Genomic DNA, 27,096 nt, shown 5'->3' with positions numbered 1-27,096 from the left:
GGAGGACAAATGGGGACAAAAGTAGACTAACAGACTGTAGGACCATGGAAAGAGTTAACTTTATGCATGATGATAGTGAGGTCAGTGGTCAGAATTAGTAAAAAGAAAGGAAGTACAGTTTAAGAGTTTGAGTGTAAAGCACATTAAAGGGTGTTTAAGAAGAGAAAGCCAAGCATGATAAAGCTTATCAAATTACTCCCTCTGCTAATAACATCAGGACCATTTTTTTTTTTCTCTACTCTACACACAGACACTGATGCTCTCTAGACACACTTGTTTCAGGTATGCAAACCCCACTCACCTATTGAAGTTCATTTCAGATTCTCTTTCCTTTGATTTATTCAGTATTTATTGAGCACCCAGTACATGCCATGCATGATGTTAAGCGGTGAGAATAGCAGTATAAATTTTCTGTGTTCCTAGTCTATTTCTATTACTAGTGTTATTGTAAAGCAGAGACAGCCTATCACATTGGCTGAAAAACCCAATCTATTAGAGTTATTAAGAATCTGGACAATCCAGATTTAGGTAAATACATAATCAAAATGCAAAACATGATAAGTAGGCAGTATTCACTGAGTGCCTGCACCCTTGCTGCTGACCTCTTGGATTTCTAAACTTTGCACAATTTTATATGTTAATCTCATATTTACCACAAGCTGTATGGAGAGACTGTATTTTGTATTTATGAACTGCACCAGTATGAAGCCGTTACTGTGGAAGGTACTTTAAAAAATAATAATCGTTGATGGATGTCCGTAATGATAGTTGGTTCTTTCTGTCTATAACAGCAACATGGAGTGCCCTTAGCTAGGGGAACTTTGATTACCCACTGCTACAAAGATCTCGGATTCATGGATTTCATTTGTAGTCTGGTGACAAAATCTGTGAAGGTGAGTAATACCGTGTTTCTTGACTCTATAATTCCATTAAAAGATTGCTTGCTTGGAATGAAGAAAGCCTGCTAAGGCATTTCCTAATTACTGTCCTTTCAAGAAGTTCCTTTTAAGTGACCTACTGTTCCGGAGCATGAGCAGTTTGATGAGTCTTTCATCACTAAAGGTGTTTTCCTACAAAGATGAATTATTCTGTTTCTTGCCAAATTCTGTTTTTAGTGACTGTTAAAGAGATGATCGAAAAATGTCACGATTGTTCGTTCTTGTCATACTTAATTGAACCGTTGCGTTTGTGTATTTAATGTTGTATATGGTAAAAATGAAAATGTCAGCCTGAAGTAGTTGAGGAGAGCTATAAATATTCTTATACTTTTATCTAATTGGGCTTTCACTTTTTTTTTTTTTAATGTTTTATTTATTTATTCATGAAAGTCAGAGAGAGAGAGAGAGGCAGAGGCAGAGGGAGAAGCAGGCTCCCCGCCCAGCAGGGAGCCCGATGCGGGACTCGATCCCAGAACCCTGGGATCATGACCTGAGCCGAAGGCAGACGCTTAACCATCTGAGCCACCCAGGCGCCCCTGGGCTTTCACTTTTATATGTGCTTTGTGTTTTTTGTTCTAGGTTTTTGCTGAGTATCCTGGGAGTTCAGCTCAGTTGAGGGTGCTCTTAACATTTTATGCTTCTACCATGGTGTCTACTCTAGTGACTGCTGAGGACAAATTGGATAATATAGTTGCCAAGCTGTTTCCATACATCCACAAGGTTGGTCCTGCTCATATGTTAAGTAGTCTATTTTATACTTGAAAGAATTTCCTGGCTTTTAAAAAATTTCACTTAGACATAAATATTTGAAAAATTGAAGACCTATTTCAGATGGTCAGTAAGATTTAATTTTCTGGTAAAAAAAAATATGACTTCTTTTGTCTTAAAAACTTAACTGAAGTGGGATCTTAATTAGGGTTCCTTAAGAATTAATGTTGGCTATTTGGCCCTGCCACTGTCTTCCAGATCTGTTTTCTTAGCAGTCATGTTGACTCACCGGAAAAGGAAGGGATTAGAAAATCTCAAGGCATGGGCTCTTTTATTCTTTTTACAGTGACTTGTGCTTGTCAGGGTTTCTTCTTCCCAAGTGCCTTGTTGCCTGTCACCCTTCCAGATTCCTCATGGATTTACTGCTTTCACTTCTGGTGTCCCAAAGTTATTATCTTTAATTACACACTGTTTTGTTTCTGAAGTCTCCTTTACACTGGTGGGTGTTTGCCTTTAGAAGAAGAGCCTGTTGGCCACTGTTAGCATAAATGGTGGATATTTGAGTTGGGAGACCTTCTGAAATCTCTGCTGTGATCCAGGAGACTTATCTCTGTGTGCTCAGGAAAAGGTCAATTTCTGAGGAGTGATTGACTCTCAGTGTGTGTTAGGTAGTAGTAATCTCTAATTTATGGCATTTTCAATTTGAAAGGTAAAGTGACATTTTAAGTAGAATTCAGTGGTATAGTTTATCATTTTTCCTTATATCTTAAAAAATATTTAGGGATTGAAATCATCTTTACCAGATTACAGAGCTGCAACGTATATGATAATATGTCAGATATCTGTGAAAGTGACAATGGAAGATACCTTCGTTAATTCGTTGGCTTCACAGATCATCAAAACGCTGACCAAAATTCCGTCTTTGATCAAGGATGGATTAGGTTGCTTGATAGTGCTCATGCAGAGACAGAAGCCAGAGAGCCTTGGGAAAAAGTATGTACAATTGAATTGAGAAATGATAGTAATTAAAGGAGAATGAAGTTATTTTGAATAATTCTTTTCAAAGATAAATTTTATACTTTTTTTTTTTAATTGCCATATATTATGTGATTTTTAAAGTTAACATGTACTTATTTCTTCAAAGGCCATTTCCTCACTTGTGTAATGTTCCTGATCTTATTACAATACTTCATGGGATTTCTGAAATATATGACATCAGTCCTCTTCTGCGTTACATGCTTCCCCATCTGGTTGTCTCCATTGTTAATCATGTTACAGGTATGTGGTTTTACATTTTATGTTGAGAAACTTAGTGTCTAAGATCTGATTCTCTTAAAATAGGAATCACACTCTTGTTAATATCTTTAAGATATTTAAAGTTTCTGCTATATAATTGTTTTTGTGTAACTTATTCTTACGTGAAAAACATTTGGGGTGGGGAGTAGGTTGGTTGAAGGGAGATCCTTGTTCAATGAATGATATACTCAGAATTCTGGGTTTTTTTGTTTTGTTTTTTTAACGTGTGTTCCTAAACAATCCCTATGTGAAAAAGTTTATGGAATTATTTTAAAATGATTAATATATGTTGCCAAGTAAAACTTTCCCTTCTCATTTAGATATTTAATGAACTTCAGTGACTCGTTTATAATAAATATTCAGTTGCCAAAAAAGTTTTTCTCCTTTGAGTCATTGACCATAGACCAAGAAAATCTCATACATAAAAATCTAAATTTTTAAAAAGCCATAAAAAAGGTAATTAAAAGTGATTATTCCCATTATATGCTTTTTATCCTTCAATAAATACAGAAAGACAAGAAGAAATGCTTGGTCCTATTGCCACTTAGGCTGAGAAGGATATACTAAGGAAGACATCTCTAAATTATGTCAGTCTATTGAAAATTAGGTTTGCTTAACCACATCTTGGTTTACATATGTGTTTCAGAAACATGACTAGCTTGTATAAAAGTGTATTTTTCCTAATTTGATGGTGATGAATAATGTGGTCCCAGTCTTTGAAGGCAGGACCAGCATCTAGTTCATAATACATGTATCGTCATTCTGGAATAGAAGATGACAGCTCTTGGTTCAGGAAGGCATATTGAGATGATGGTTGAGCCTGTTTTCAGAGCTAGTTTATTAAGACCTAGGCTTGGGTCCCAACTTCAGCCACTTCTAATATGACCTGGAATGACTATTTTTTGGACTTCTGTTTTAATAAGCTAGGCATGAAAAACTTGTTAAAAATAAAGAGAATTTCAGGTAAAGCGTAAGTGAGGGTAATGTATACAAAAATGTTGTAAAAATATATAAATGGCTAAATAGGTAAAATACACTTTTATAAACAGGTAAAAAGCTGGTTATGGATGGATATGGTTTAAAGTTACTCCTATAGAAGGGTTTTCTGCTGTAAATAAATTTAATAATGTAAGTGCAAAAAACTTTCCCCAATTTTAATTTATGTTGTATCCTAAAGGAGAAGAAACTGAAGGGATAGATGGCCAAATCTACAGGAGACATTTAGAAGCCATACTTACAAATATATCACTGAAGGACAACTTAGACCGTTTGTTGGCTAGGTAAGGTATTATTTCTGACATGCTTTTGGTTTATATTTTTGTGGTTTTGTATACTTTTTAGAATTGGCTAGCAGTTTTCCAGTGTGTCTGTATGATGTACTTCTTGATTTGTCGGTATCATTTCACTAATTATAAGTACTTAGTGCAATAATTGTGGCAATAGAAGGAAAAAGTAATTTCTCTTTAGTGCTTATGTATGATCATGGAAAGTTAATAGTTAAGCTAAATTTGGGTAATAGCTACATGTAACTAACTAGTGGCTGTTTAGAGTTTCTTATTAAGTGATCAAAATGCCTGAAACGATACCTCACAGTTGGCATTTAGTAAATACCAATTAGAAACTTAATACTGAGGGTTGGTGTGAAATAAAGGTTATTTCTTCCTTTTCTGTAAAGATAGTTCAGTTTCCCATTTTCTTTGTTTACTTAAAGGGCAACTTGATACAAGTGCAAAGAATGTAGGCGTTGCAGTCAGACATGGGCTTGAATCCTGCCTCTCTCATTTCCAGGAGAGTAGAGTAGTAAATTCTGAAGGTCAGACTGCCTGGATCTGGTTTTGCTGTTGGGTGACATTGGCCTGTCTGCTGGTGTGTGTCATTCATGCCCCTTGCTCACAGAGTTGGCTTGTGAATTAAATGAGAGTATACGCGGGAGGTACTGTGGAGAGTGCGGGCCCCGGGATCAAACTGGGGGTTGAAAACCTGCTCTACCTCTTACGGCACAGTAGGACTCGCTAAGTGTTGGCTCTGGTGGTTCTCCTTTGATCTCAGGCAAATTACAAGAATTCTTAGCCCCAGTTTTTATATATGTAAAGTAAGAATGACTTCTACCTTGTGGAAGTGTGGCAGATAATATTTCTAAAGCATCTAGAACATAATGGGTACTCAGTAAATAGTAGCTCTCATGCCTGGTGATACTTGTTTTGTTTTGCAGCCTTCTTTTTGAAGAGTATACTTCATATAGTTCACAGGAAGAAATCGATCCTGATAAAGTATCTTTGCTTAACGAACAGTTTCTTCCACTTATCAGACTTCTAGAAAGCAAGTAAGTTGTGTGTTTTTGCCCTTCTCTAATGTGTGCCTCTTGATTTATAAAAAGAAGATTCACAGGTCACGTCATAATAAAGTGACTGAATTGTAAAGAGGCTGTCCTCCCCGCCTCCCCCCCCCGCCCTTAAGGAAGACAGGTGGGGGATTTAGGTATATTTGAAATATGACTTTCATATAGGGAATAGTGGCTGTGTGGAGACTGTAGAGAGTATAATTTTTTTTATAGAGAGACATTGTTGCAGTAGTCATAGTAACTTGATTAACATTATTTGGTTTTATGTATACCATTTATTAAAATTGTCTTAGTAATTTTTTATGTTTTTCTTTAATATGTGTATGGTACGTGTGGTCAGTAACTTCACTAAGAATAATTAACTCACGAATTTCTTCCCAGATATCCCAGAACATTAGATGTTGTACTAGAGGAACGCTTAAAAGAAATTACAGATCTAAAAAAACAAGAACTTTTTCATCAGTTTATCTCTCTTTCTACAAGTGGAGGAAAGTATCAGGTAAGTTTTTCTTCAGAGAAATTACTACAATTATGGGTATATTTGTGTGGTTCTTTGAAGAGGTCTGGAAGGAAATTTGCTACTTCATGTCTTTCTATGGAAAGTTTAATGGACAGGTGAGATTTGATACAGTTTACCTAGTTCCCTGACGTAAGGCTGTGAGGCAGGGGTTGAATCATTAGAAAAAGGCACAGTAGTTTAACTGAATGGGATATATATTTCAGGAAGAGTATTGTTTGGAAATGTTAACAAATGGTCATTAGCAATCACTAAAAGATGGCTTCACTTAGTTTCCAGCATGTCCTTATTTTTCTCCCATATCTGCACTTTCCAGTGCAGTACCCACTAGCTACATGTGGCTATTTAAGTCATTGATTAGAAAGAGGTAGGTGGATTTTAATTTCATGAGCATGTTAGAACTTAGAAATTTCCTGGTGATTCACCCTAAATCTTTCTACTAGAAGTGAGACACTTAAGCAGTTCTTACAAATAACCTTGAAGATAAATATTATGAAGAGAAATGGGATTGTTTTGGTTTTTCTCTTCCATAATTAGACTTTCATCTTTAATGGCGTTTCATTTCCAAATCTTAGAATGATAGACAGATTTCCTTCTTAGTCTGATTACTAAGTGAAGTAAGTTGTCATAAATTTGACTGTCATTGTTGTAGCATTTAGACAAATTGCTTTTTGTCTTCAGTGACCAATTTTTTAAATTTATATTTTCATTTAGGTGCTAATACAATGATTTATTTTAGGTACTTCTCAGTCTGAAGTCAGATCTACATAAAGAATGCAAAGTTACTTCATAGAATTGCTTCGCTTAATAAACCTACCCATAGCCACGAGGGTACTCAAAATCACAACATTAACAATACACATTTTGTTCATCTGTTGTAACTCATACCATGTTCTAGAGACAAAGATTTTACTTTACTTATTGGTTTCTGAAATTAGATGATTGTTATCAAATATGTTGGGTATTTTGGGATGGTTTTCTCTAGTTCTTATTCTTGATCAAATGTTGCTCAGATTTAATGGTGAAATCATTTGGTGATTGTGATGAATCCTATAGTTTTTAGCAGATTCTGATACCTCCTTGATGCTCAGTCTGAATCATCCACTTGCTCCTGTGAGACTTCTGGCCATTAATCATCTGAAAAATATCATGAAAACATCAGAGGTTTGTGTCAAATAGCTTCATTTGTGGTATTTTTATCCTTATTGTGAACAGTGTGATTCTAGAATAAGAAATTGAAGTTACCAACTATAATTGATACTGTGTAATTACAGACATAAGATGAATAAAGCAGATGAGAATGCACTGGATGAAGATTTAGGACCATACATGCCAGCAGCCAGCACTTTAACCTTTGTGTGCTCTAATAACAACTATCTTCACATGTTTCCACGTTGCAGATTATTAAAGTGTTTTCAGACTAGAATTTCTAGATCCTTTACAGAGGTTCGCAAATTATCTGAGAATGTTTTAGTTTTGAGATTTGACTTTGATAGTCTCAAGGTCAACATGAGTGTATTTGGGGACATGGGAATGAGAGCTTTTGGAACACCGTTCCATGATCTCAGTACCTGCAGTTGTATTTGTGTTTCACATTGTGGTGGCTGCAGGTAGTAAGTACAAAGGCTGACTTAATTTGTAAATAATGTCTTTATACCAAAATGGTATTTTATAAACACTTTGTAATGATTGAAATGAAGCAGTATTTTTCAGACTTAAAGCCATTCAAACAATACCCTCACGATTTTTTGCTGTTTGCTTACTGCTGATACTATGTTCTAAAAATTTTTCTCCTGCTTTTAAATGGACTTTTTTTTTTTTTTATAGCCATCAAATCATGGGTTTGAAGAACTAATTGGTATAGATAGTTTACTGTAGTTACTATAATTGAAATGGGAGTGTTCATTTGTGTGATAATCTGAAATTCTCTTGTATATGTACTACTGTTTGCATATTTAGAAAGTTTCTGGAATAAAGAAAAGTGGTCCTAGAGTTGTTTCCCCATGGCACGTATTAATATAAACATGCTGAACTTGAACTTGTGTCATGGTTGGTAGAACCAGATTCACATCACAAGTAGAATTTAATTTCATCTAATCATAATTACCATAGTAAATTCATTTCAATTTGAGTTTTATTGGTTTTGCAGGGTTTTTAAATATTGGACTTAAAAATTTTTGTTTTGTATTTTTAATATTTTTATATTTTTGAGTCACTTTTTAAAATGATCTGTAAATAATAAAAACAGCATTAGGATCTGTGAGAATGTTTCTTTAAAAATGGTTGATGTAGTACTCAGATTTATAATCTATTGCTTGATTTGATTCATTTCTGATCTGGCATAAGTTGTGTTTCACAAACTGCTGATAAGTATGTGTTACTGATTTTTTTTTGATAATTGAACTATTGAATACTGGTCTTTGTTGTGATGGGAGAATTCCAGTGTCTAGAATGAAAAAGGGATTCTTGGAAGCTCCTAATACTCCTGAAGCTGTTTTCAGCCTTCTTTTGCTCTTAATCCCTTCCTCCCCTGTCCTTTTCTGGATCTGGTTAGTTTTTCAATAAAGGGCACCCTTTAGGTTTAAGTATTGTAACTACAGTTACTGTCTTTCTCTGCATGCTTTGCTTTCACTTTCCCTTCCCCATCAGGGACAGAACATAGATTCTATTCTAGAATTTCAGATTGGGATATTTGGCTACTTGTCAACTCTAGAGAAAATTTTGGTGACATTTGATACAGCAGACTTGGACTTCAGTTTTGTGAATTCTAGGGATTTTGGTTTTATCTCCCAACAGAGTGACCTGTTACTTTTTTGTAGCATTATTTAGTTATATTTATTTCACCATCTACAGGTAGGGATATATTTAGATTGGCTTGTAGTCTCACTTTTCCATTACTTTGAATGATTGTATGCTTTATTTTCTTTTGTTAATTAAGAAAAATAGGATCTCTTTTTGACAGACTGGCAACTGGCTTCTCAGCCGACGTCCTTGTAAAAATCTTGATAATGATGGCTAACTTTTAACGGTATTTACAGTGTGTAAGGTCTTGTTCTAAGCACTGACATGTATTACTTCATTTTGTGGCAGTCCTTTGAGATAGGTACTATTATTAACTCTATTTTATGGACGAGAATAGTGAGACCTGGAAAGGTTAAGTAACTTGTTGCAGGTCACACAGCTGGTAAGTGGTGGAGCTAGGATTTAAACCTAGACGTTCTGGTTCTTTAGTCTATGCACTCTCAATATCCGGGCTCTTATTTAACAAGTCAAACTTCTTAATGCCTAAATTGTGTTCGGATTATACATATTCTATGGTATTTTGAATAGAAACTGGGAAAAATTTGTACCAAATAATTACTCATCTAAAAAGGCCCTTTAGAGGTTACCTAGTTCAGTGCAAGTATGCTTGGAGTGTTTGAATTTGTGTCTAGGCCAGAGCCTGTATTTCTTGACTAATAATCTGGAGTGCTTTTCATAAAACTAAGCTTTCTTTCTAGTGTAAACTTTTAGGAGGTTTTGGCAACAACCAAATTTATGTATTTTTTTTCTCTTGCTTAGGAGAGTGTCGATGAGTCTTTCATAAAAGAAGCTGTTTTGACCCGATTAGGTGATGATAGCATAGATGTTGTTTTGTCAGCTATAAATGCTTTTAAGGTGAGTGAATTTGTTGTTTGTTGAAACACACAATTTGTAAATATTTTCTTGCCCTTCCCAGGTGATTCTCTGCTCTAGGCAGGAACATATTTGGAAATTATTCCTTCATTGGAAATTTGTTCTCTTGAGAGCATAGACTTAAGCCTGGTTAAGGAAAGCTCATGGGAAAAATTAGACTGCACAGCTTTTTGTATATGGAAGTTTTTCAAAAGGGAGAAGCACTTTGTGAATTTTTATCGATAGTAAATACCTTGGGATCATGGAAAATGGTCTCATAAATGCCACTTTGGAGAAATTACTCTCATAAAGCTTTGAAATTATATGAGGACTGTTGGGAGATAAATTCTTTATAATTCATTATTTTTTAAAGTTCATTTAACAAGCACCATATGTATCTGAAGCAAGTGAAAACTTACTTATGTACGTTTCTTCCCCTTTAGATTTTCAAACAACACTTTAGTTTGGAAGTAACGGTTTCAAATCTTCTCAACCTCTTTCGAAGAGCAGAACTTTCAAAAAATAGAGAATGGTATATATTCATTTCTCCTCCTATTTTGAATTGACAGAATTCTATATCAGTTTCAGTTTTATTTTTTTTCTTTACATTTTTGCATCTTATAATTTAGTTACATGGCCCTTTGGTCATGGTAGTGGAATGGTTCATAATGTAACTCTTGAATTATAAAAAGAATTAGGGTTTGTGGGGGTTCATTATAATATTCTCTGTGTTTGAAATTTTTCTTAATCAAATGGAGAGAGTATATAATGGGTGACGTAAAACTGAAATCTGGAAAGTAGGATGGGAAGTAGTTTTAATTTTCTGCTTTATATAATTCTATACAAGGATAGTATATTACTTTATAATTAAAAGTAAACATACTAAAATAAGCTCAGAGGCACATGGTCACCTTCTGTAGTGTTTGATGAGCTCTAATTATTTCATTTTTGGCATTTCTAAGCTTTTTGCACGGAAAAAAAATGACTTAAGCTCTTTAGGGGAGGAGAGCATGTCTTACAGATTTTTGTATCTGTCATATTTAGCTCTTAGCACATACTGTGTGTTCAGATAGTTCTTTAACTTATGAGTTAGATACATTGTGAGATACATGTTTTATGTTAAAATTAACCTAATGATTTCTCAAAAAAAAAAAAAATTTGACAGAATTAGCAGTTTAATTACTGTCCCAAATAGCTCCCTTATTAGCATGGATTTTGACTGATTGTCTAGGTGTCTCTGAATAACATGTTTGGTGAGGAGATCAGGATAGTGTCAGTTGAGTGGGAACAATGTAATAATTTTTTGCTGAATTTAAGTTTCTAATGGGTCTCTCAACCAAATGTGTTTGTGTCTCAGGTACAAGGTACTTGAGGTAGCAGCAGACATATTAATTAAGGAAGAGATACTGAGTGAAAATGATCAGTTGTCAAATCAGGTGGTGGTGCATTTGCTGCCATTTATGATTATTGTTAATGATATGGAATCCGCTGATACGAAAATTGCTATATATTTATCGAAATCAGGAATTTGCTCTCTGCACCCTATATTAAGAGGCTGGAAAGAAGGTAAGAAATTCGGTTGCCTTTGAGGGAAAAAAAAACACTTTAAAAAGAAGATAAGTACAATTAAAAGTTGGTTCTAATCATTATTTGAAATCATGCTTGCTATGATCTGTGTCAGCAAGATTTTTAAAAATTTTTGCCAAGGTCAAAAACCTATAGTTGACTCTTGAGCAACACAGGTTTGAACCACACGGATTCACTTAAGTGCAGGTAATTTTTGATAAATACAATACCTTTTCTCTTCTTTATGGTTATTTAAATAGTACTTTTTTCCCCTGTAGATTACATTATTATAAGAATACAGTATACGACACATATAGTATATAAAAGATGTGTTAACTGTTTATATTATGTTATGTTGAGGCTTCTAGTCAATAGTAGGCTATTAGTAATTAAGTTTTTGAGGAATCAAAAGTTATATTCAGATTTTCGACTGTGTTGGGGAGGGGCATTGGCAACCCTATCCCGCATGTTTTTGGACAGTCAGCTACAATGAAAAGGAGGCTGACCCACAGATTCAGAATTGGATAAAAGGAAAAATAGCAAACCTTCATAGGAAAACTAAAACTTTTGTCTAAATTTCTTACTCTACAGAATTCTTTAGGTGAGTATTGGTGATATAAGGGTCCTCTGTGTTTTGTTTTGTTTTGTTTTGTTTTGTTTTTAACAGCTCTTGAAAATGTGATTAAAAGCACAGAGTCAGGAAAACTAATTGGTGTAGCAAATCAAAAGATGATTGCATTATTGGCTGACAACATAAGTTTAGGGGATCCTTCTTCAATGTTAAAGATGGTACGTATGCTGTCAGAGACCACCCCTGGACTTGTTATAATTTTATTAGATTCTCAGTGTTTGCTTTACTAGATTTTTTAAAATAATTTTGCATTTTTTGACTACTTTGTTATGCTTTAAACATGTATAGTGTTACATAGTATATTCTGCAGATTGTTTAAAATCTTTTACATTTTATATTACTTTTTTGTGGTTTTACATTGGACTAATAAGAATAGTGTGTACTTCTTCGCTTTCCTGTTTCCTGTCATTTAAAATATAAAGTCATATTTTTTGTTAAAATAGCATAATATCTAAAAGGATTTTTTTTTCCTTTTTTGCGTTAGTAAATAAACCTTTGTCAAGGTATTAGGTGTATAATTTTAAAGCATTTATCCAGTTGTCAGATGTAATTACGTTCATTATAATTCTGAAATTATTTTATTATTACTTAGAAATCAGTGCTTGCTACTTTTTAAAGGCTTTATATTTGTCATCTCACTTTAAATGTAAAATACATAATAGGTAGGTCTGAGGTAGAAAAAATTGTTTTATTTAAATCTAAAAAAAAAAAAATTGTTTTATTCAAACTAAGAGCTACCAGTAATGGAGTATGTTTATTTTTCAAGGTGGAGGATTTAATAAGCATTGGGGAAAAGGAGTGCTTTAGCCTGAAGCAGAAAGTGACTTTTCACGTGATCATGGCTGTGCTTGTTTCTTGCTGTTCATCTTTAAAAGAAACTCACTTTCCATTTGCGATAAGAGTCTTCAATTTGTTGCAGAAAAAAATAAAGAAGCTTGAAAGTGTCATTACTGCAGTGGTAAGGAGTGCAAAGTCTCTGGAACATTGAGTAAAGTGGCAGACAGGCTTGTTAATGATAGCAACACTGAAAACTGGGGGCTGAAATGCTAAATCTTTGGATACTAGGGGTGAAATGTGAAACAGCCTTGGGTAGCAATAGGTAGTGAATTAGAAAATTTAATTGAATTATAGAATTTCAGGGTTGTGATGTTTTGTACCTGATAGTTGACTCTCCCCTGTATTTATTGAGTAATTATCTGAGTTATACTTAACTACCCTTTGTGATGAAGAATTCACTAGGCTTGTTAGTGCTTGAACAAAATATTACTTCATTCTGTTGTTTAAAAGAATTGATTTTTTTTTAAAGATTTTATTTTTTTGAGAGAGAGTATGCTCGAGGGGAGGTGTAGAAGGAGAGGGAAAGAATCTCAAGCAGACTCCCTGCAGAGCACAGAGCCGTGTGTGGTATGGTCGCATGATCCTGAGGTCATGACCTGAGCCAAAACCAAGAGTCGGACGTTTAACTGAACCACCCAGGTGCCCCAAGAATTGATCTTTTGTATTATTTTAATATTACATCAGATTTGGATCTCACCAGCTTACTATTGTCTTTGACAGTATTGGCTAAGGAACATGTTTCAGTTACTTGTATTTTTACCTAGTATCACATCCTGAGGTAATAACGGTTATTTCTTTTAATATTTTTAAAAGTATTTTGTTTTTATCTGTCCTCCAACGTTCAGAGGGCTCCTCATTTTAGGATTTGCTGAATGAACTACATCTTTCTTACATTTACATAAGTTCTAGCCATAGTCATTGTTACCTAAAATTATGTAAACTTTAAAAGCATGAATCTTCGGAGGTCCTGAGTGGCTCAGTTGGTCAAGCATCCAGCTCTTGGTTTTGTCTCCGGTAACGATCTCAGGTCATGGGATAGAGCCCCGCCTTGGGTTCTGTGCTCAGTGTGGAGTCTGCTTTAGATTCTGTCACCCTCCCTTCTGTTCACGTGTGCTCTCTTTCTCTGTTGCTCTCAAATAAATAAATAAAAATCTTAGGAAAAAATATAAAAGAGTGAATCTTCATATTTTAAAAAGTAGCCCAGATAAGCCCTTCTTAATTTCTTTCTTTTGTAGAATGTGATACCCTGAATGGTGTTTGCCCTTGGTGTTAAAAGTGTGAACAAATGGAGTGTTTTGTATATGTGCAGATAATATGCTGTTTTATATTTAGTCCCCTTTCTGGGAGTCCTGAGTCTCTTTCCAGTTGCAGCAGCATATTGAGCCAATGAAATCCCTCACTAGAGACATTTTCTCAAAAGTCTGGCTTTGGGTTATTTTCCTTCTAAATTACTACTTTGCACTCTCCTGTACAGAGTCTCATTTATCATTTTTCTTCATGTTTTCTCATGCTGCTTTTTAGTATCTAGGGTATAATTTCAAACACCCTCACATTTTGCTACTTGTTTAGAACTATTTCCAAGTTTGGAGATTTTACTGTGCACCCTCTTCAGACTAGAAGTGTGTGACATGAGAAAGGTCCTTTTAAGGGTCTCCTGGAGCTCCAACTCCTTTCTGTGTAGAAATGTGCCACTAGATAAACACAATTTATATGGATAACATTTGTTTTTAGATATGTTTCAAGAAAATATAGATAAAATGAAGCTGTGGATAATTTATTTGTATCCTTCTTTTGTAAATAGTGATGGTCGAACCTCTCTACAAATTTGGTTAAAGCTAATAATCCTCTCCTCACTTAAATGCACAGAGAGACAAAATTTTGCATATTACCCAATCATTTATCCATTGCAGGTCCTCTGAGTATAACCCATGTTCAGAACTCCTTCATATTTATGCTCTTTGTTTCCTTTACCATTTCAGGAAATCCCCTCAGAATGGCATTTTGAGCTGATGATGGACAGAGAGATACCAGTGGAACTGTGGGCACATTACATAGAGCAGCTGAACACAGCCCGGCGTGTTGCTGTGGAGGACTCTGTTTTACTCATATTTTCACTGAAAAATTTTATTCATGCACTAAAGGCTCCTAAATCTTTTCCTAAAGGTAGGACAAAGTGTGACTTTTGAATGTGATACTCTAGAAAACTGAATTATTGTCTCCACAACTATTCCTTGTCTTGAGTGAAAATTCCCACCAGTGTGTTCACATAAGTTTATTCATCGTTTCTCTTTCTCTTCATGTCCATGTAGATGATATATGGTGGAATCCTGAACAGCTGAAAGAAGACAGCAGAGCCTTTCTGCACTTGTTTATTGGACTCTTTGAGATGATACTCAGTGGTGCTGATGCCATTCATTTTAGGGTTCTGATGAAACTTTTCATAAAGGTACTAGGCTCATCTTTTTCAGGCGTACTCTTCCTTTTAGAAGATAGAGCAGAGCATTTTAGTTATGGCAGTTTTTAATGAAAATGAAAGTAGATTTTTAAACAGTGAAGCGTATGTGGTGATATACACGGGCCCCATGAAGTAGCGGTATCATCATGACACCAGTCAGTAGGCCAGAGACTAACATTACCGCATGCCTACTAGTGTGTTAGGCCTGTGATGTATTTACTAATCACAATTCCATTCCCAGGGAGAAACTGCTGTTCAGGGGGGTGAGTTAGCATATGCAACTCAGTTAAGAAATTTCAGTGACCTCCGTATTGCCAGGTCCAGCGGTCAAGTCTCTGTTCTTGTCTCACTGACCCCTCTCAGCAGCATTTGGCACCGTTGGTGATGCTTATTCCATCTTGGAATTCTTTCTTAATGAGGCTTCCCCAGCATCACGCGTCTTGGTTTTCTGCTTATTTTGTTTCTTGTGTTGTTATTGTTGTTCAGTGTGTTCAAATGCAAAGTTATAGAGAGTCCTTTGGATTCATTTACATACTTCTCATTGGTTAAAATAAGTATGGAAAATTTTAAGTCATGGGACAAGGCAAATCCTTGCAACAAAGTATTTGTTTTCTGTAATTGTACACTAGTGAAAAGAGGCTTTGAAACCAACTAAATGTGAGTTAAAATTAAACTTCACTGTCGTTTATTTAATTTAGGTGCATCTAGAAGACATTTTTCAGTTATTCAAGTTCTTTTCTGTTTTATGGACATACGGGTCTAGCCTTTCAGATCCACTTAACTGCACTGTAAAAACAGCACTGCAGACTCAAGCTCTTTATGTAGGTTGTGAGATGCTCTCTGCTCAGAAGGCACAGAATAAACATCAGCTGGCATCTGTATCTTCTCCAGGTATCGTGAGTAGCCTGTTATGTTCTGTCATGGCCAACTTTAATGCTTTCTCTATATGTAGTTTATGTAGGTTGTAGTTGGGAGAATGTCTTTTTTAATTTTTTTTTTAAATAGTGCGTGCACTCTCTCTGCTCTCTGTGTATGTGTAATTTATGTATATACATGTAAATTATTATGTATGTATAAATTGTATATATGTATATATAAATTACTTTTTTTTTTTTTAGATTTTATTTATTTGAGAGAGAGGGCGCATGCACCAGCAGGTGGGGAGGGGCAGAGGGAGAGAGAGAAGCAGACTCCCTTCTGAGCAGGGAGCCAGATGTGGGGCTCGATCCCAGGACCCTGAGACACTTAACTGACTGAGCCACCCAGGGGCCCCTATATAAACTACTTCTAATCACCAAAATAGTAGAAATGGCAGATGATTAATCATGGCTTATTAATATCCAACTATTGATGTTCTGTGTTTCAGCAGTACAGGGTTATATGGAGAAGCCAGGCCATTTAATATAGTTCTGTATTCATCTGAATATTTATAAAATGGGTCTCCACTCAGACAGCCTTTTTGGATTTGTCTCTTTTATCGGGTATAAGTCATTTTCAGGTTGGGCACTCACTAATAAAATACCCCCAAATTAGATTTTTTGATAAAGTGAAATTTACAAATTTTGCAAAAGATGCAGAATTTCATGAAGTTGATGAGCATGATATTGAAAACTACCTTACAAGCTACTGACAAATCAGAGAATCTGGTAGAATTAGACCCTGTGGTGATTAAAGATGAGAGAACTGATAAGGATGATGGATATGATTGATAAACTGGAATATTTTAATGTCAAAGGAATAAGAGTGGCCCTTGGGAAATTTGAAGGTGTTCTAGATTTTTTTTTTTAATTCTAAAACTGCTTTTTATAAATGTTCTGTGAAAGTAAAGTGAATGATATATGCTCTTCCCAAAACAGTTTCTCAATGTTTATCTTTCATTAGCTCTGTGAAAGAGCACATAATTGTAACCAAAATTTTGTTAAATACAAGGTAACGTACATACATAGATTTCAAGTTTTACTTACAAAATAAAATCCCATGAATATAATTATTTCTTTACTATAAAATTGCAGTCTATGTTTTTAGGTAACTTACTTTAAGAAGATTTTTTCAGGGTTTTTTTCCCCTTTGGATGAGAAGACCCTCCTGTACATTTTTTAAACTTTAATTATTTAATAAAAATATTATTATAAGTATTACAAGTATTCTATAGTAATACTTTATATAAAATTTTATTTTAAAATGTCTGTAGACTATTCCATTGTATGGAAATAGCATGATTTATTAAAATGGTTATTTTCTGTTAAATTTGGGAGTTTTCATAAAGGTATGTATATTTTATTTAGAGGTCATAACTATTTTGATTTTCTAATTAAGTATGAAATGTCTGTTATCTTTTGGTATCAAAGGCAGTGGTTCCTGAGGAATGTAAGTCTCCAGGACCAAAAAACTTAACTTTTCCCCAGTTTTGCTGCAAGATAGGCTCCCTGCCTCCCCCTGCTGCCTTGTCATCTGTCACCTTCCTTCTTCCTAAAGTGTTTTTGCATTTATGCTGCTTAGAAATGTAACAGTACTGCACTGAAAACAGGAGAGATGCACCTTGTTCTACTGGGAAGCTCAAGGACTGTGCACTAGAGTCCCAGGGGGCCTAAAGTGGAAGGTCATTTAGCCATTGCACCTGTCCTCCGTGCTCTCTTCTCTGAGTATGCAGTGAGCTTCTATGCATACCTTGTCTGTGAGGAGTCCAGGAAGTGTTGGCTGGTACTTCTTTTAATCTGTTTACAAAAAATGTTATGCCTTTCAAAAGAAGAAGGTATTGCCATATTAATATAGTATGGTGTTATATGAATTAAGTCTTTATCAGTGGCTTGGGAATCTAACCACCGTTTACTACTTTCTGTGCAGATACTTATTCCAGCTCAGTCTTACATAGAGGAAATTTTATTAGATGAATAAACATTTAACCTCATTTGTAAAAAGATGTAGACTGCCTATGGTTTTTTAATACCTGATCAATATAGTAAATTTATTTATATATTTAAAACCAAAGCTCAGTATTTGTTTTTCAATTTTTATGTAAAATATGCTATTTTAAATCTAAATAAAATGAGTTGGGAGAATGAAGTCACATAGATTTTAAATGGAAGAATATTCCTAAGAGTTGATTGTTTAAATAAGGTAGTTTTTGCTTACTTTGAGTTCCGGTACATTACTTGAACAAAGTACTTAGTACTTTGAATTTGTTTTTGAGTTATACAGGGAATTTTAGCAAATAGTATCTTGGCCTGAAGCTGCCCTTTGTGTGAATTCAACTTTACAGCTATTTGTTTCTGACTTTATGAGTTAACATTACAGAGACCAGGAAAGATTTCCAGTTTTCAGTTTACCTTCTCAGAAAAGTTCGAAAATTTGTTGAGCTCTTAGCATTCCAGAAGTGGAATATATGGAATGGATCATTATTAGCAAAGTAAAAGTCGCCACAACTTGTCTCAGTAGATAGCACAGAATAAAGCTTAAATAACTAATAACCATAAAAGGAATTTAGGTATCTTTTTATCCCAAAGACATCTTTTCAAGAAACCCCAATCCAGTTGATCTTATGGATGCATTCTATCAGATTTTTGAAGCAGGTTTTTCGGTGCTGTTGAACTGAGCAGGACATAGAATGAAGAAAAGCTTCCAGATGATTTGTCTAAAACAAGCATAACATTGAAAATTGAGAGTGCTTCCAGACAAAAACAAAATAATAGTCCAAGTTGCTTTGAATAATAATGCAAAGTTTCTAAATATTTGCAAATTGAGTCCAGCATATTTTAAAAAGCAACCATTTACCCAAAAAGAGTTCATTCCAACAATAGAAAATTGGTTCAAAATAACAAACTCTTAATACAATTGGCCATATCAGTGTTAAAGGAGAAAGTCCATATCATTTTCTAAAGAACTGAAAAGGCATTAGATAATAATCATTACTTCTAATTAAGTGACAGCAAAATAAGAGTGATGTAATAAAAATACTTCTCAAATCAAAAGCTAGCATTTTCACTGCAGAGTTGGGGAAACAAAAGCATTCCTGTTAAATTCATCACTATTATTGGATTTCGTTCTAGAAGTAGTAGTTGGCAGAAGTAGCTGTTTCAGATACTGACGGAATGTATGAATGATAAAGCTGTAGAATTCTTAGGTGGATTATTAAATGGGACATCTGGCTAGCCATTTGGAAACATAAAAAGTTTGACTCCAATCTTATTCCTTAGACAAAAATTTCATGTGAACTAAGGATTACACATTAAAACACACACACACACACAACTTAGCTCTGGCATTAGAAGAGAACATGTAGTACATGTGGCCTCTCTAAATATGGAGATAGACACTTGAACAACTCAGTGTAGGGAGGGCCTCTCTAAGCAACACACAAAACTAGAAGAAAAATTAGACTGATTTCTCCATTAGAAACTCAAACATCTGTTAAAGACAAAATATTTGCAAAGCCTGATGCACAATGGGTAGTTTACTCTGCATACTTACAAGGATGTATTTACAGAGGTGTTTGTTGTAGCAGTTGTAATGCTGAAAGACAAAGAGCAACTGAACTTTCACCAGTAAGATACTGGTTTAAAAAATACAGAAAATACAGAAAACCGTACAGTTTTAAAAGAATGATTTAATTTAGATACACACACTTACGTGGAAAACACTTCAAAATAAATTGAGATGTGATCGTTCCTGTGTGTCTGTGAGTGTACATCGTGTGCCCTGCTCTCATTTGTGTGTTTTCAAAAGGATATACTAGCATATATCTAACATTTTGCTAGAATAGTAAACAGACAATGAATGGTCTTCGGGGAGAATTTCAGTGAGGAGGAAAACTTCGACATACCCTTTGGTACTATTTAAGTTTTGTACTGTTTCAGTTTTTTAAATTGCTTAATTTTTTTCCCTTTGGTTTTAGTGGTGATATCTCTACTCATTAATCTGGGAAGCCCCATAAAAGAAGTACGAAGGGCCTCCATTCTTTGTCTCCAGGCCCTCTGTGGAGTGGTGTCTCAGTTCCGTCTGCTAATAGATCATTTGGTTCCTAAAACAGAGGAGATCACCTCAGATGCCACCTATGTTGCTCAGGTAAACTCATCAGCAAAGATTGATCGTGTGCACATGCCTCTGTATACCTGTGAACAGTTTCGTCCTTTCTTGACATTTTGCTTTGTAGGGATTTTGATCGACTTAAGTCACTGAATTTAGAAACTGATGTCAATATCTGCACAACTTTCTCCTCCTGTTTTTAAAAGATAGCAATACAGTGTTTCAGTTCTGCTTTGCTTTCTTTGGCTAAAAGGTCAGTATTTGGCTTTTGATAGTAAGCTAACTTGGAGGTATTGATACTATTTCCTGTTAAGGTTTCAAGGGGAAATGAAAAATGATTATCAGTATCACGTGATTTGGAAAAGCATCTTCCATATTAGTACATTTAGCCTTTGTAGTTCTGTAACCCTTTTTTATCCTTTTTTTTTTTTTTTTTTTGGTGTCCTAGGATTTAGCTACTTTATTTGAGGAACTACAGAGAGAAAAGAAACTGAAATCTCATCAGAAGTTATCTGAAACTTTGAAAAACCTACTTAATTGTGTATATAGTTGCCCATCTTACATTGCAAAAGATTTGGTGAAAGTACTTCAGGAAGTCAACAATGAGGTATGTGCAATTCAAATGGCTTATACATTCTATGTAATGTTACTAAACACTAATGTATTGGCTCATGCATGAGGAAGACATTTGCAGGAGTTACAAATATGCACTCAGAAGTGAAAATTTTCTTTCTAATTTGGGAGGGGAGAAGTGTTGAGATGTAGAAACAGAGGACACAAAAAGTAAGTATTGGTGTGTTTTTTTTTTTCCATTTTAAAATTGTGTGTTATCCCTACTTAATCATTTACTTGATTTGAAGTGAATTTAAAAAAAACGTGGGGAGAAACACTGAAGATGCAATCCTGAGAAAACTGTTTGTGTCTTCTGGTGGAAATCCTCCACAAGGTAATATATTTGGACATAAGAGTGAACATTCCAGAATCCTTTGTTCATTCATAAAATGTGTGTGGTTGAACATTTTTATAGGGGAAAACCCATAGCTTTCATTATTTTGTCAGGGAGGCCTGTGATACAAAGGAGGTTGTGAAGCACTTGTTTTTATGTGACGTCATGTGTGATCAGCAAACTGTTCCAAAAGAGTCTGGATGCTTCACCAGTCTTGGACTGACTACCATCTGGAGAACTAAAGCAGGGGTACAGTGGAGTGAAAACCGCATAATTAGATTTTCCTGGTGGCAGCAAACAGATGGCATTTATCAGCTTTGTGTCATCCCTTGTAGTTTAAATTAGGAATTGACCGTCTTGTTCTGTGAAGGACCAAATAGTAAATGCTTGAGGCACTGTGGGCTCCACAGTATTTCTTCTTGTAGGTGCTCGGCTCTGCCATTGTATTGTGAAAGCTGGAGCCAGTTATGTAAACAAATGAACTTGGCTTTGTTTCAATAAATAAAATTTACAAAAACAGGTAGTCCTCTGGATTTGGCCCACAAGCCATAATGTGCTGGCATTTGATACAGTTATTAAAGACCTCACATACATAATTTGGAAGTTCTGTTTGAGGAAACATGCAGTATTTTAGAGAAAGCTAAAATTTATTTTTGTGGTCTAAAACTTTAGTTTGTATTGTTGTCAAAAAGTCTTGGGACACCTGCAGATTACTCCTCATCTCTGAAAGGTTTAGAGCTTTTGACCATTATAAACTGAACTATCAGAGGGGACCTGAATGCTTAATTGGATTAAATACCCTTCCTCATGTCCAAGGGATCATCTTTATTTGGGTTTTTTCTCCAGGCTAAGCTCCCAGTCTTGCAACATCCTATCTTTGGGTGTCTTTGTAAAGCAAGCAAAAATATGTCAATATAGATAACTGTTTGCTAATAAATTTCCCAAACTTTAGATGGTGCTTTCTCAGCTGTTGCCTATGGCTGAACAACTGTTAGAAAAGATCCAGAAGGAACCGACAGCTATCCTGAAAGATGAGGCCATTATTTTACATCTCACTCTGGGAAAATATAATGAATATTCAGCTTCCCTTTTACATAAGGACCCAAAGAGTCTAGATATATTTATAAAAGCTGTGCATACAACAAAGGAACTTTACACAGGAATGCCAACCATTCAGATAACAGCTCTTGAAAAGGTCAGTGACTTTTTTCAGAAACTGAAGTATGTTCAAGCTCTTAAAATTTTGTAATGTTTTACTTGGAGAAGCTAAAGTGGACTGGACATATTTTAAAAGGAATATCATCTGTTCGGCCTGCTTTTGCAAAATTGAGTGATACACATGTGTGATAAAACTATTTTAGCTGACAAAATGGGAACAATATTACATCGTAAGAAAGAACAGTATAAAGGTCATTTTTGGAATTCACCGTTTGTTGAGCTCAATTGCCTTTTTTCTACCTCCTCTAGATTACAAAGCCATTTTTTGCAGCTATATCAGATGAAAAAGTTCAGCAGAAGCTTTTGCACATGTTGTTTGATTTATTGGTGAATTGTAAAAATTCACATTGTGCTCAGACTGTTGGCAGTGTTTTTAAAGGGGTAAGTTGCAAACTTTCTATAATTTATTAACGTTTGTTCTCTTCCAAGTGACAGCCATGTTTAACCACCCTCTGATTCCGGGGCTCTTAGGTCAGATGTTAGCATTAATAAGAATCATGGACAAGTAGCTCATAGAGAAGTGCATAATCAAAATTATAAGTCTTCACCACTATTTTTATTTTGTGAAATATTTATTGTTTTAACCAGATCGGGTATGTGTGTTAGTTTGGATCTTACTCAGACGGGATCTACCTGTTTCATGCAAGGATGTTCAACGGGTTACAGGTTATACGTAATTTAAATAGTTGTTTGATGACGCATATATAATGGAATTGAGCATCTGCTTGTTGGTTTATATATGTTAAAACATAGCTGTACATCAGAACAACCACTTAGTTACTTTGTTTTGTTGTTTAAAAACACAGAAAACAAGTTCACAAAAATAGGTAATAGTATGGGGAAGTCCTAGTACCCAGATTCAGCAGCTCTCAGAATTTTGACATATTTTCTTAGATTTCTAAGATGCGAATTTCTAAGTGAAACAAATTAAGGTGCAGAGCAGTGTGTATACTACACTCCTGTTTGTGTGTTGTTGTTTTCATCTTTATACAGCTGTTAGGATATGGAAAAGAATATATAGTCAGTGGCATTTGCCTTTGGGGATTGGTTTGGGCTCTAGAGTCCTAGGAAAATGTGAAAGTGGACATGGACATTTTCACTGTTACTTTTTAAGTCAACATTTATTTCTTTAATTTTATCCCGTGGACGTGTATCATCAGTCATTCTTCCTTCATATTTCAGATTTCCGTTAATGCTGAACAAGTCAGAATAGAACTGGAGCCACCAGACAAAACGAAATCCTTGGGCACAATTCAGCAAACAAGAAGACAAAAAATGCAGCAGAAGTAAGAGCTAGGAGTGCAGTGAGAACATGCCATTCATTCCCCAGGCCCCATTATGATTTTTTGATACCCATCAATTTGGCATGAATGGGTATGGTAATTTTTGCTTTGCACTGATAATACTTGCTTTTCCAATATTTTCTCTCTTTCCCAGAAAATCACAAGATCTAGAATCTGTTCAGGAAGTTGGAGGTTCTTACTGGCAAAGAGTAACCCTCATCCTAGAATTACTTCAGCACAAAAAGAAACTCAAAAATCCTCAGATACTGATACCGACTCTTTTTAATCTGCTGTCAAGGTACTGACACTTGCCTTTGCCTTTGATCTATGAGAGAAAAGGATTCTAATTCATGCACATCTTAACATTCTTTTTTAAATATAGTCTTTTCTTGCTTAACTAGTCTGTAAAATAAAGCAAGTTAAGTACTGTAGTTGAAAGATTAAAAGAAAGGTGTTAGGTACCCATTGTCCGTGCCCCAAACGGATCTTCCTCCTGTGTTGTATAGTGAATGGCCATTCCCTGTATAGCCTGCTTCTTAACTTTCAGCACCATGTCCTTGGGGCATCCTTACTTTAAAAGATGAAGTGTGAAACTTGCAATGTTTTTTAGGTGTGAATTACCAGATGACTGTAGTTGTATGCCATTGTATTGTAGATATTTGTTTTTGTCTGAAAAGGAACGTATTCTTTTTTTTTTTAATTTTTTTTATTTTTTAAGATTTTATTTATTTATTTGAGACAGAATGAGAGAGAGAGAGAGAGCACATGAGAGAGGGGAGGGTCAGAGGAAGAAGCAGGCTCGCTGCTGAGCAGGGAGCCCGATGCGGGACTCGATCCAGGGACTCCAGGATCATGACCTGAGCCGAAGGCAGTCGCTTAACCAACTGAGCCACCCAGGCGCCCAAGGAACGTATTCTTAAGGTTGTCCTCTAAGATTTCAGATAGGTTGATGGAAGGTGCAACAGAGAGGAGGGAGAAAACTTGACATTAAGCACCTGCCCGTATGAGAAAAAAAATCAATTAGAATCTTGATCTTTTTTATAGACTATGTTTAATTAATATTTTAGTTATTTCTAATTAAATATGTGTTCTGGACAGTGGTCATTAATGCATCACTGAAATTGTGTAACTTTCATTTCCCATTATGTCTTTTCCGGGGGGTCCTGAAGGAGTTTAGAACCTCTGCCACCAGAGCAGGGAAATATGGAATACACCAAACAATTAATTCTTAGTTGTTTGCTCAACATCTGCCAGAAACTCTCTCCAGATGGTGGCAAAATACCAAAGGGTATGTACTTTGTTGGAAGGAAAGGTGGAAGGATTACTTGCTATTGCGTGTGAATGTACCTACCACTTAGAGGTTTGTTTTTTTTCTCATCGCTGTAGATATTCTAGATGAGGAGAAGTTCAATGTGGAATTGATCGTACAGTGCATCCGTGTTTCAGAGATGCCGCAGACCCATCACCATGCCCTTTTACTTTTGGGTACTGTTGCTGGAATATTTCCTGTAAGTATTAATGATTTGAGACTTCAGCAAATATTTTGATATTTTCTTTCTTCATTGGAAATGCATAGGTGCTCACTGGTCTGAATTCAGTGGACTTTGGGTCTTATTGGTGGGACTCTCAGTCCTGTCTCTTAATAGCTGAGGCAGTATAAGCTGGTTCTTGCTAAACTTCGGGTCCTCTTTTTGTAAAGTGGCAATAATAGTAACCTTCTTCATAGGATTATTGTGAGGATGTGACTGAGTACTTTATGGTTTGCACTCAGCACAGAGCCTGGCACCGTGTAACTGATAAGTGGTAGTGTTAGTGTTACTTGAAAAAAATTACCATCCCATTATCCTCAGACAGCCTTCATCCAGTGAGTTGAGAAAAAGTAATTTGATTATTTAGACATCTCAGTTAGAGAAATGTTCCTTAGAAGTACATCTTTTGAAGATTGAAATTTTTTTCCTGTTGGGGATTTAGGTCACAGATTCTTAACCTGGGGTTCTCTCTGAGCTTTAGCAGATCTTTCAATATACTAACATCATGTGCTAGATTTTATGCATATAGGATTTTTTTCCTTGGAGGAAGAGAGTCACTAGCCCTCAGAGGAGTTGATAATCTAGAAACAATTAAGAATCATTGATATTTTTTCTTTGCTTTTATTGAAATATAGTTCATACACCTTATAATTCATTTAAATAGGTGTCCTATTCACTGGGGTCAGTATGTTCACAAAGTTGTATAAACATCCACCATTACCTACTTCCAGAACATTTTCATCGCCCCCAAAAGCCCCATACTCATTAGCAGTCACTCCTCATTCCCTCTATCACTACAGTTTCCACCCCTGGCAACCATTGATCTACTTTCTCTCTGTAGATTTACCTATTCTAGACATTTCCTATAAATGGAATCCTACTATATGTGTCCTTTTTAATGCTTGACTTCTTTCACTTAACGCAGTGTTTTCAAGGTTCATCCGTGTTGAAGCTTGAATCAGTATTCCTTTTTATGGCCAAATAAAATTCCATTGTATATATATACCAGATTTTGCTTATTTGTTTGTCAGTTGATGGACATTTGTTTCTACTTTCTGGCTGTTGTGAATTATGCTGCTGTGGACATTTATATATGAGGTTTTGTATGGACATGTTTTCACTTCTCCCTGGTGTATACCTAGGAGTGGAATCGCTGAGTCAGAAGTTAACTTTAATTTTCTGAGAAACTGACCTGGATATTTTCCAAAGCATCTATATAATTTTGTACCCACCAGCAGTGTATGAGAATTATAATTTCTCCAAATCCTCACTGCTAGTTGATTTTTTTTTTTTCTTTTAAGTTGTCCTAGTGTGTGTGACGTTTCTTATGATTTGGATTTTGCATTTCCCTAAATGCCTAATGTTGAGCATCTTTTCATGTGCTCATTGACCATTTCTTTATCTTTGGAGAAATGTCTTTGGGAATCCTTTCCCCATTTTTAAACTGGTTTTCTTCTTTTATTGCTGGGTTATAAGGAATCATTGATATTTGGTGTGCTTAAAATGGAAGATGCTGAAAGATGTGTTTTCTTTCAGGATAAAGTTCTACACAATATCATGTCTATTTTTACATTTATGGGAGCCAGTGTCATGCGTCTAGATGACACTTACAGTTTTCAAGTTATTAATAAGACAGTGAAGATGGTTATTCCAGCACTTATTCAGGTAAGCTGTCTTTATACCATCAGTAGTTTTTTGGTTTTTTAAGTATGCTCCACACCCAACTTGGAGCCCAGCACAGGGCTTGAACTCACGACCCTGAGATCAAGACCTGAGCTGAAATCAAGAGTCGGACGCTTAACCAACTGCGCCACCCAGACACCCCAGTATTTTTTTTTAATCTTAAAATTTTTACATAGTATGAAAGTAGAAGTAAATAAGTGACATTAAAAGCCTTTCTGAAATGCTCAGGTATTTGTGCTTCTTAAATTTCAGAAGAGTAAAGCTAAGAATTAGTCTTAATAACAATGTCCTTCCCAAAAATATGAATAAATATGCGTAGCTGGTTCTGCTGTGCTAAAAGGGTGTAACTGTACATGTGTCTTAATGTTACTCTGACAAAGTGAATTTAAATTTGCTGTATATTTCAGGACATTGCAGTTGGATAATACCCTTACGCAGGTCGATGAAGATAGGACATTTTAGAGCTACAGTG

At 35.3% G+C, this 27,096-nt stretch overlaps 1 protein-coding gene across 4 annotated transcripts in view; it reads left to right on the top strand.

Moving 5' to 3' along the window:
- The window catches only part of HEATR1 (HEAT repeat containing 1), a 47,370-nt gene that overhangs the window by 3,706 nt on the left and 16,568 nt on the right, over positions 1 to 27,096 (top strand). For all 4 annotated transcript variants that reach the window (XM_035008519.1, XM_035008518.1, XM_035008520.1 and 1 more), the window contains 25 exons: positions 792 to 893; positions 1,518 to 1,658; positions 2,428 to 2,639; positions 2,791 to 2,924; positions 4,120 to 4,222; positions 5,155 to 5,265; positions 5,665 to 5,782; positions 6,857 to 6,964; positions 9,362 to 9,457; positions 9,898 to 9,986; positions 10,812 to 11,020; positions 11,688 to 11,809; positions 12,418 to 12,609; positions 14,468 to 14,651; positions 14,798 to 14,934; positions 15,642 to 15,834; positions 19,835 to 20,004; positions 20,414 to 20,572; positions 21,864 to 22,106; positions 22,379 to 22,510; positions 23,312 to 23,415; positions 23,567 to 23,710; positions 24,582 to 24,700; positions 24,799 to 24,920; positions 26,478 to 26,606. In XM_035008519.1, the coding sequence (XP_034864410.1) occupies positions 792 to 893; positions 1,518 to 1,658; positions 2,428 to 2,639; positions 2,791 to 2,924; positions 4,120 to 4,222; positions 5,155 to 5,265; positions 5,665 to 5,782; positions 6,857 to 6,964; positions 9,362 to 9,457; positions 9,898 to 9,986; positions 10,812 to 11,020; positions 11,688 to 11,809; positions 12,418 to 12,609; positions 14,468 to 14,651; positions 14,798 to 14,934; positions 15,642 to 15,834; positions 19,835 to 20,004; positions 20,414 to 20,572; positions 21,864 to 22,106; positions 22,379 to 22,510; positions 23,312 to 23,415; positions 23,567 to 23,710; positions 24,582 to 24,700; positions 24,799 to 24,920; positions 26,478 to 26,606 (3,573 nt within the window). The remainder of the gene's footprint in view (positions 1 to 791; positions 894 to 1,517; positions 1,659 to 2,427; positions 2,640 to 2,790; positions 2,925 to 4,119; positions 4,223 to 5,154; positions 5,266 to 5,664; positions 5,783 to 6,856; positions 6,965 to 9,361; positions 9,458 to 9,897; positions 9,987 to 10,811; positions 11,021 to 11,687; positions 11,810 to 12,417; positions 12,610 to 14,467; positions 14,652 to 14,797; positions 14,935 to 15,641; positions 15,835 to 19,834; positions 20,005 to 20,413; positions 20,573 to 21,863; positions 22,107 to 22,378; positions 22,511 to 23,311; positions 23,416 to 23,566; positions 23,711 to 24,581; positions 24,701 to 24,798; positions 24,921 to 26,477; positions 26,607 to 27,096) is intronic.

The sequence above is a fragment of the Mirounga leonina genome, unplaced genomic scaffold (genome assembly GCF_011800145.1).
Source record: "Mirounga leonina isolate KUSES-001 unplaced genomic scaffold, KU_Mleo_1.0 Mir_152, whole genome shotgun sequence".
Taxonomy (NCBI): Eukaryota; Metazoa; Chordata; class Mammalia; order Carnivora; family Phocidae; genus Mirounga; species Mirounga leonina.
Note: the sequence above shows the minus strand (reverse complement) of the source record. Positions and strands in the feature narration are given on the sequence as shown.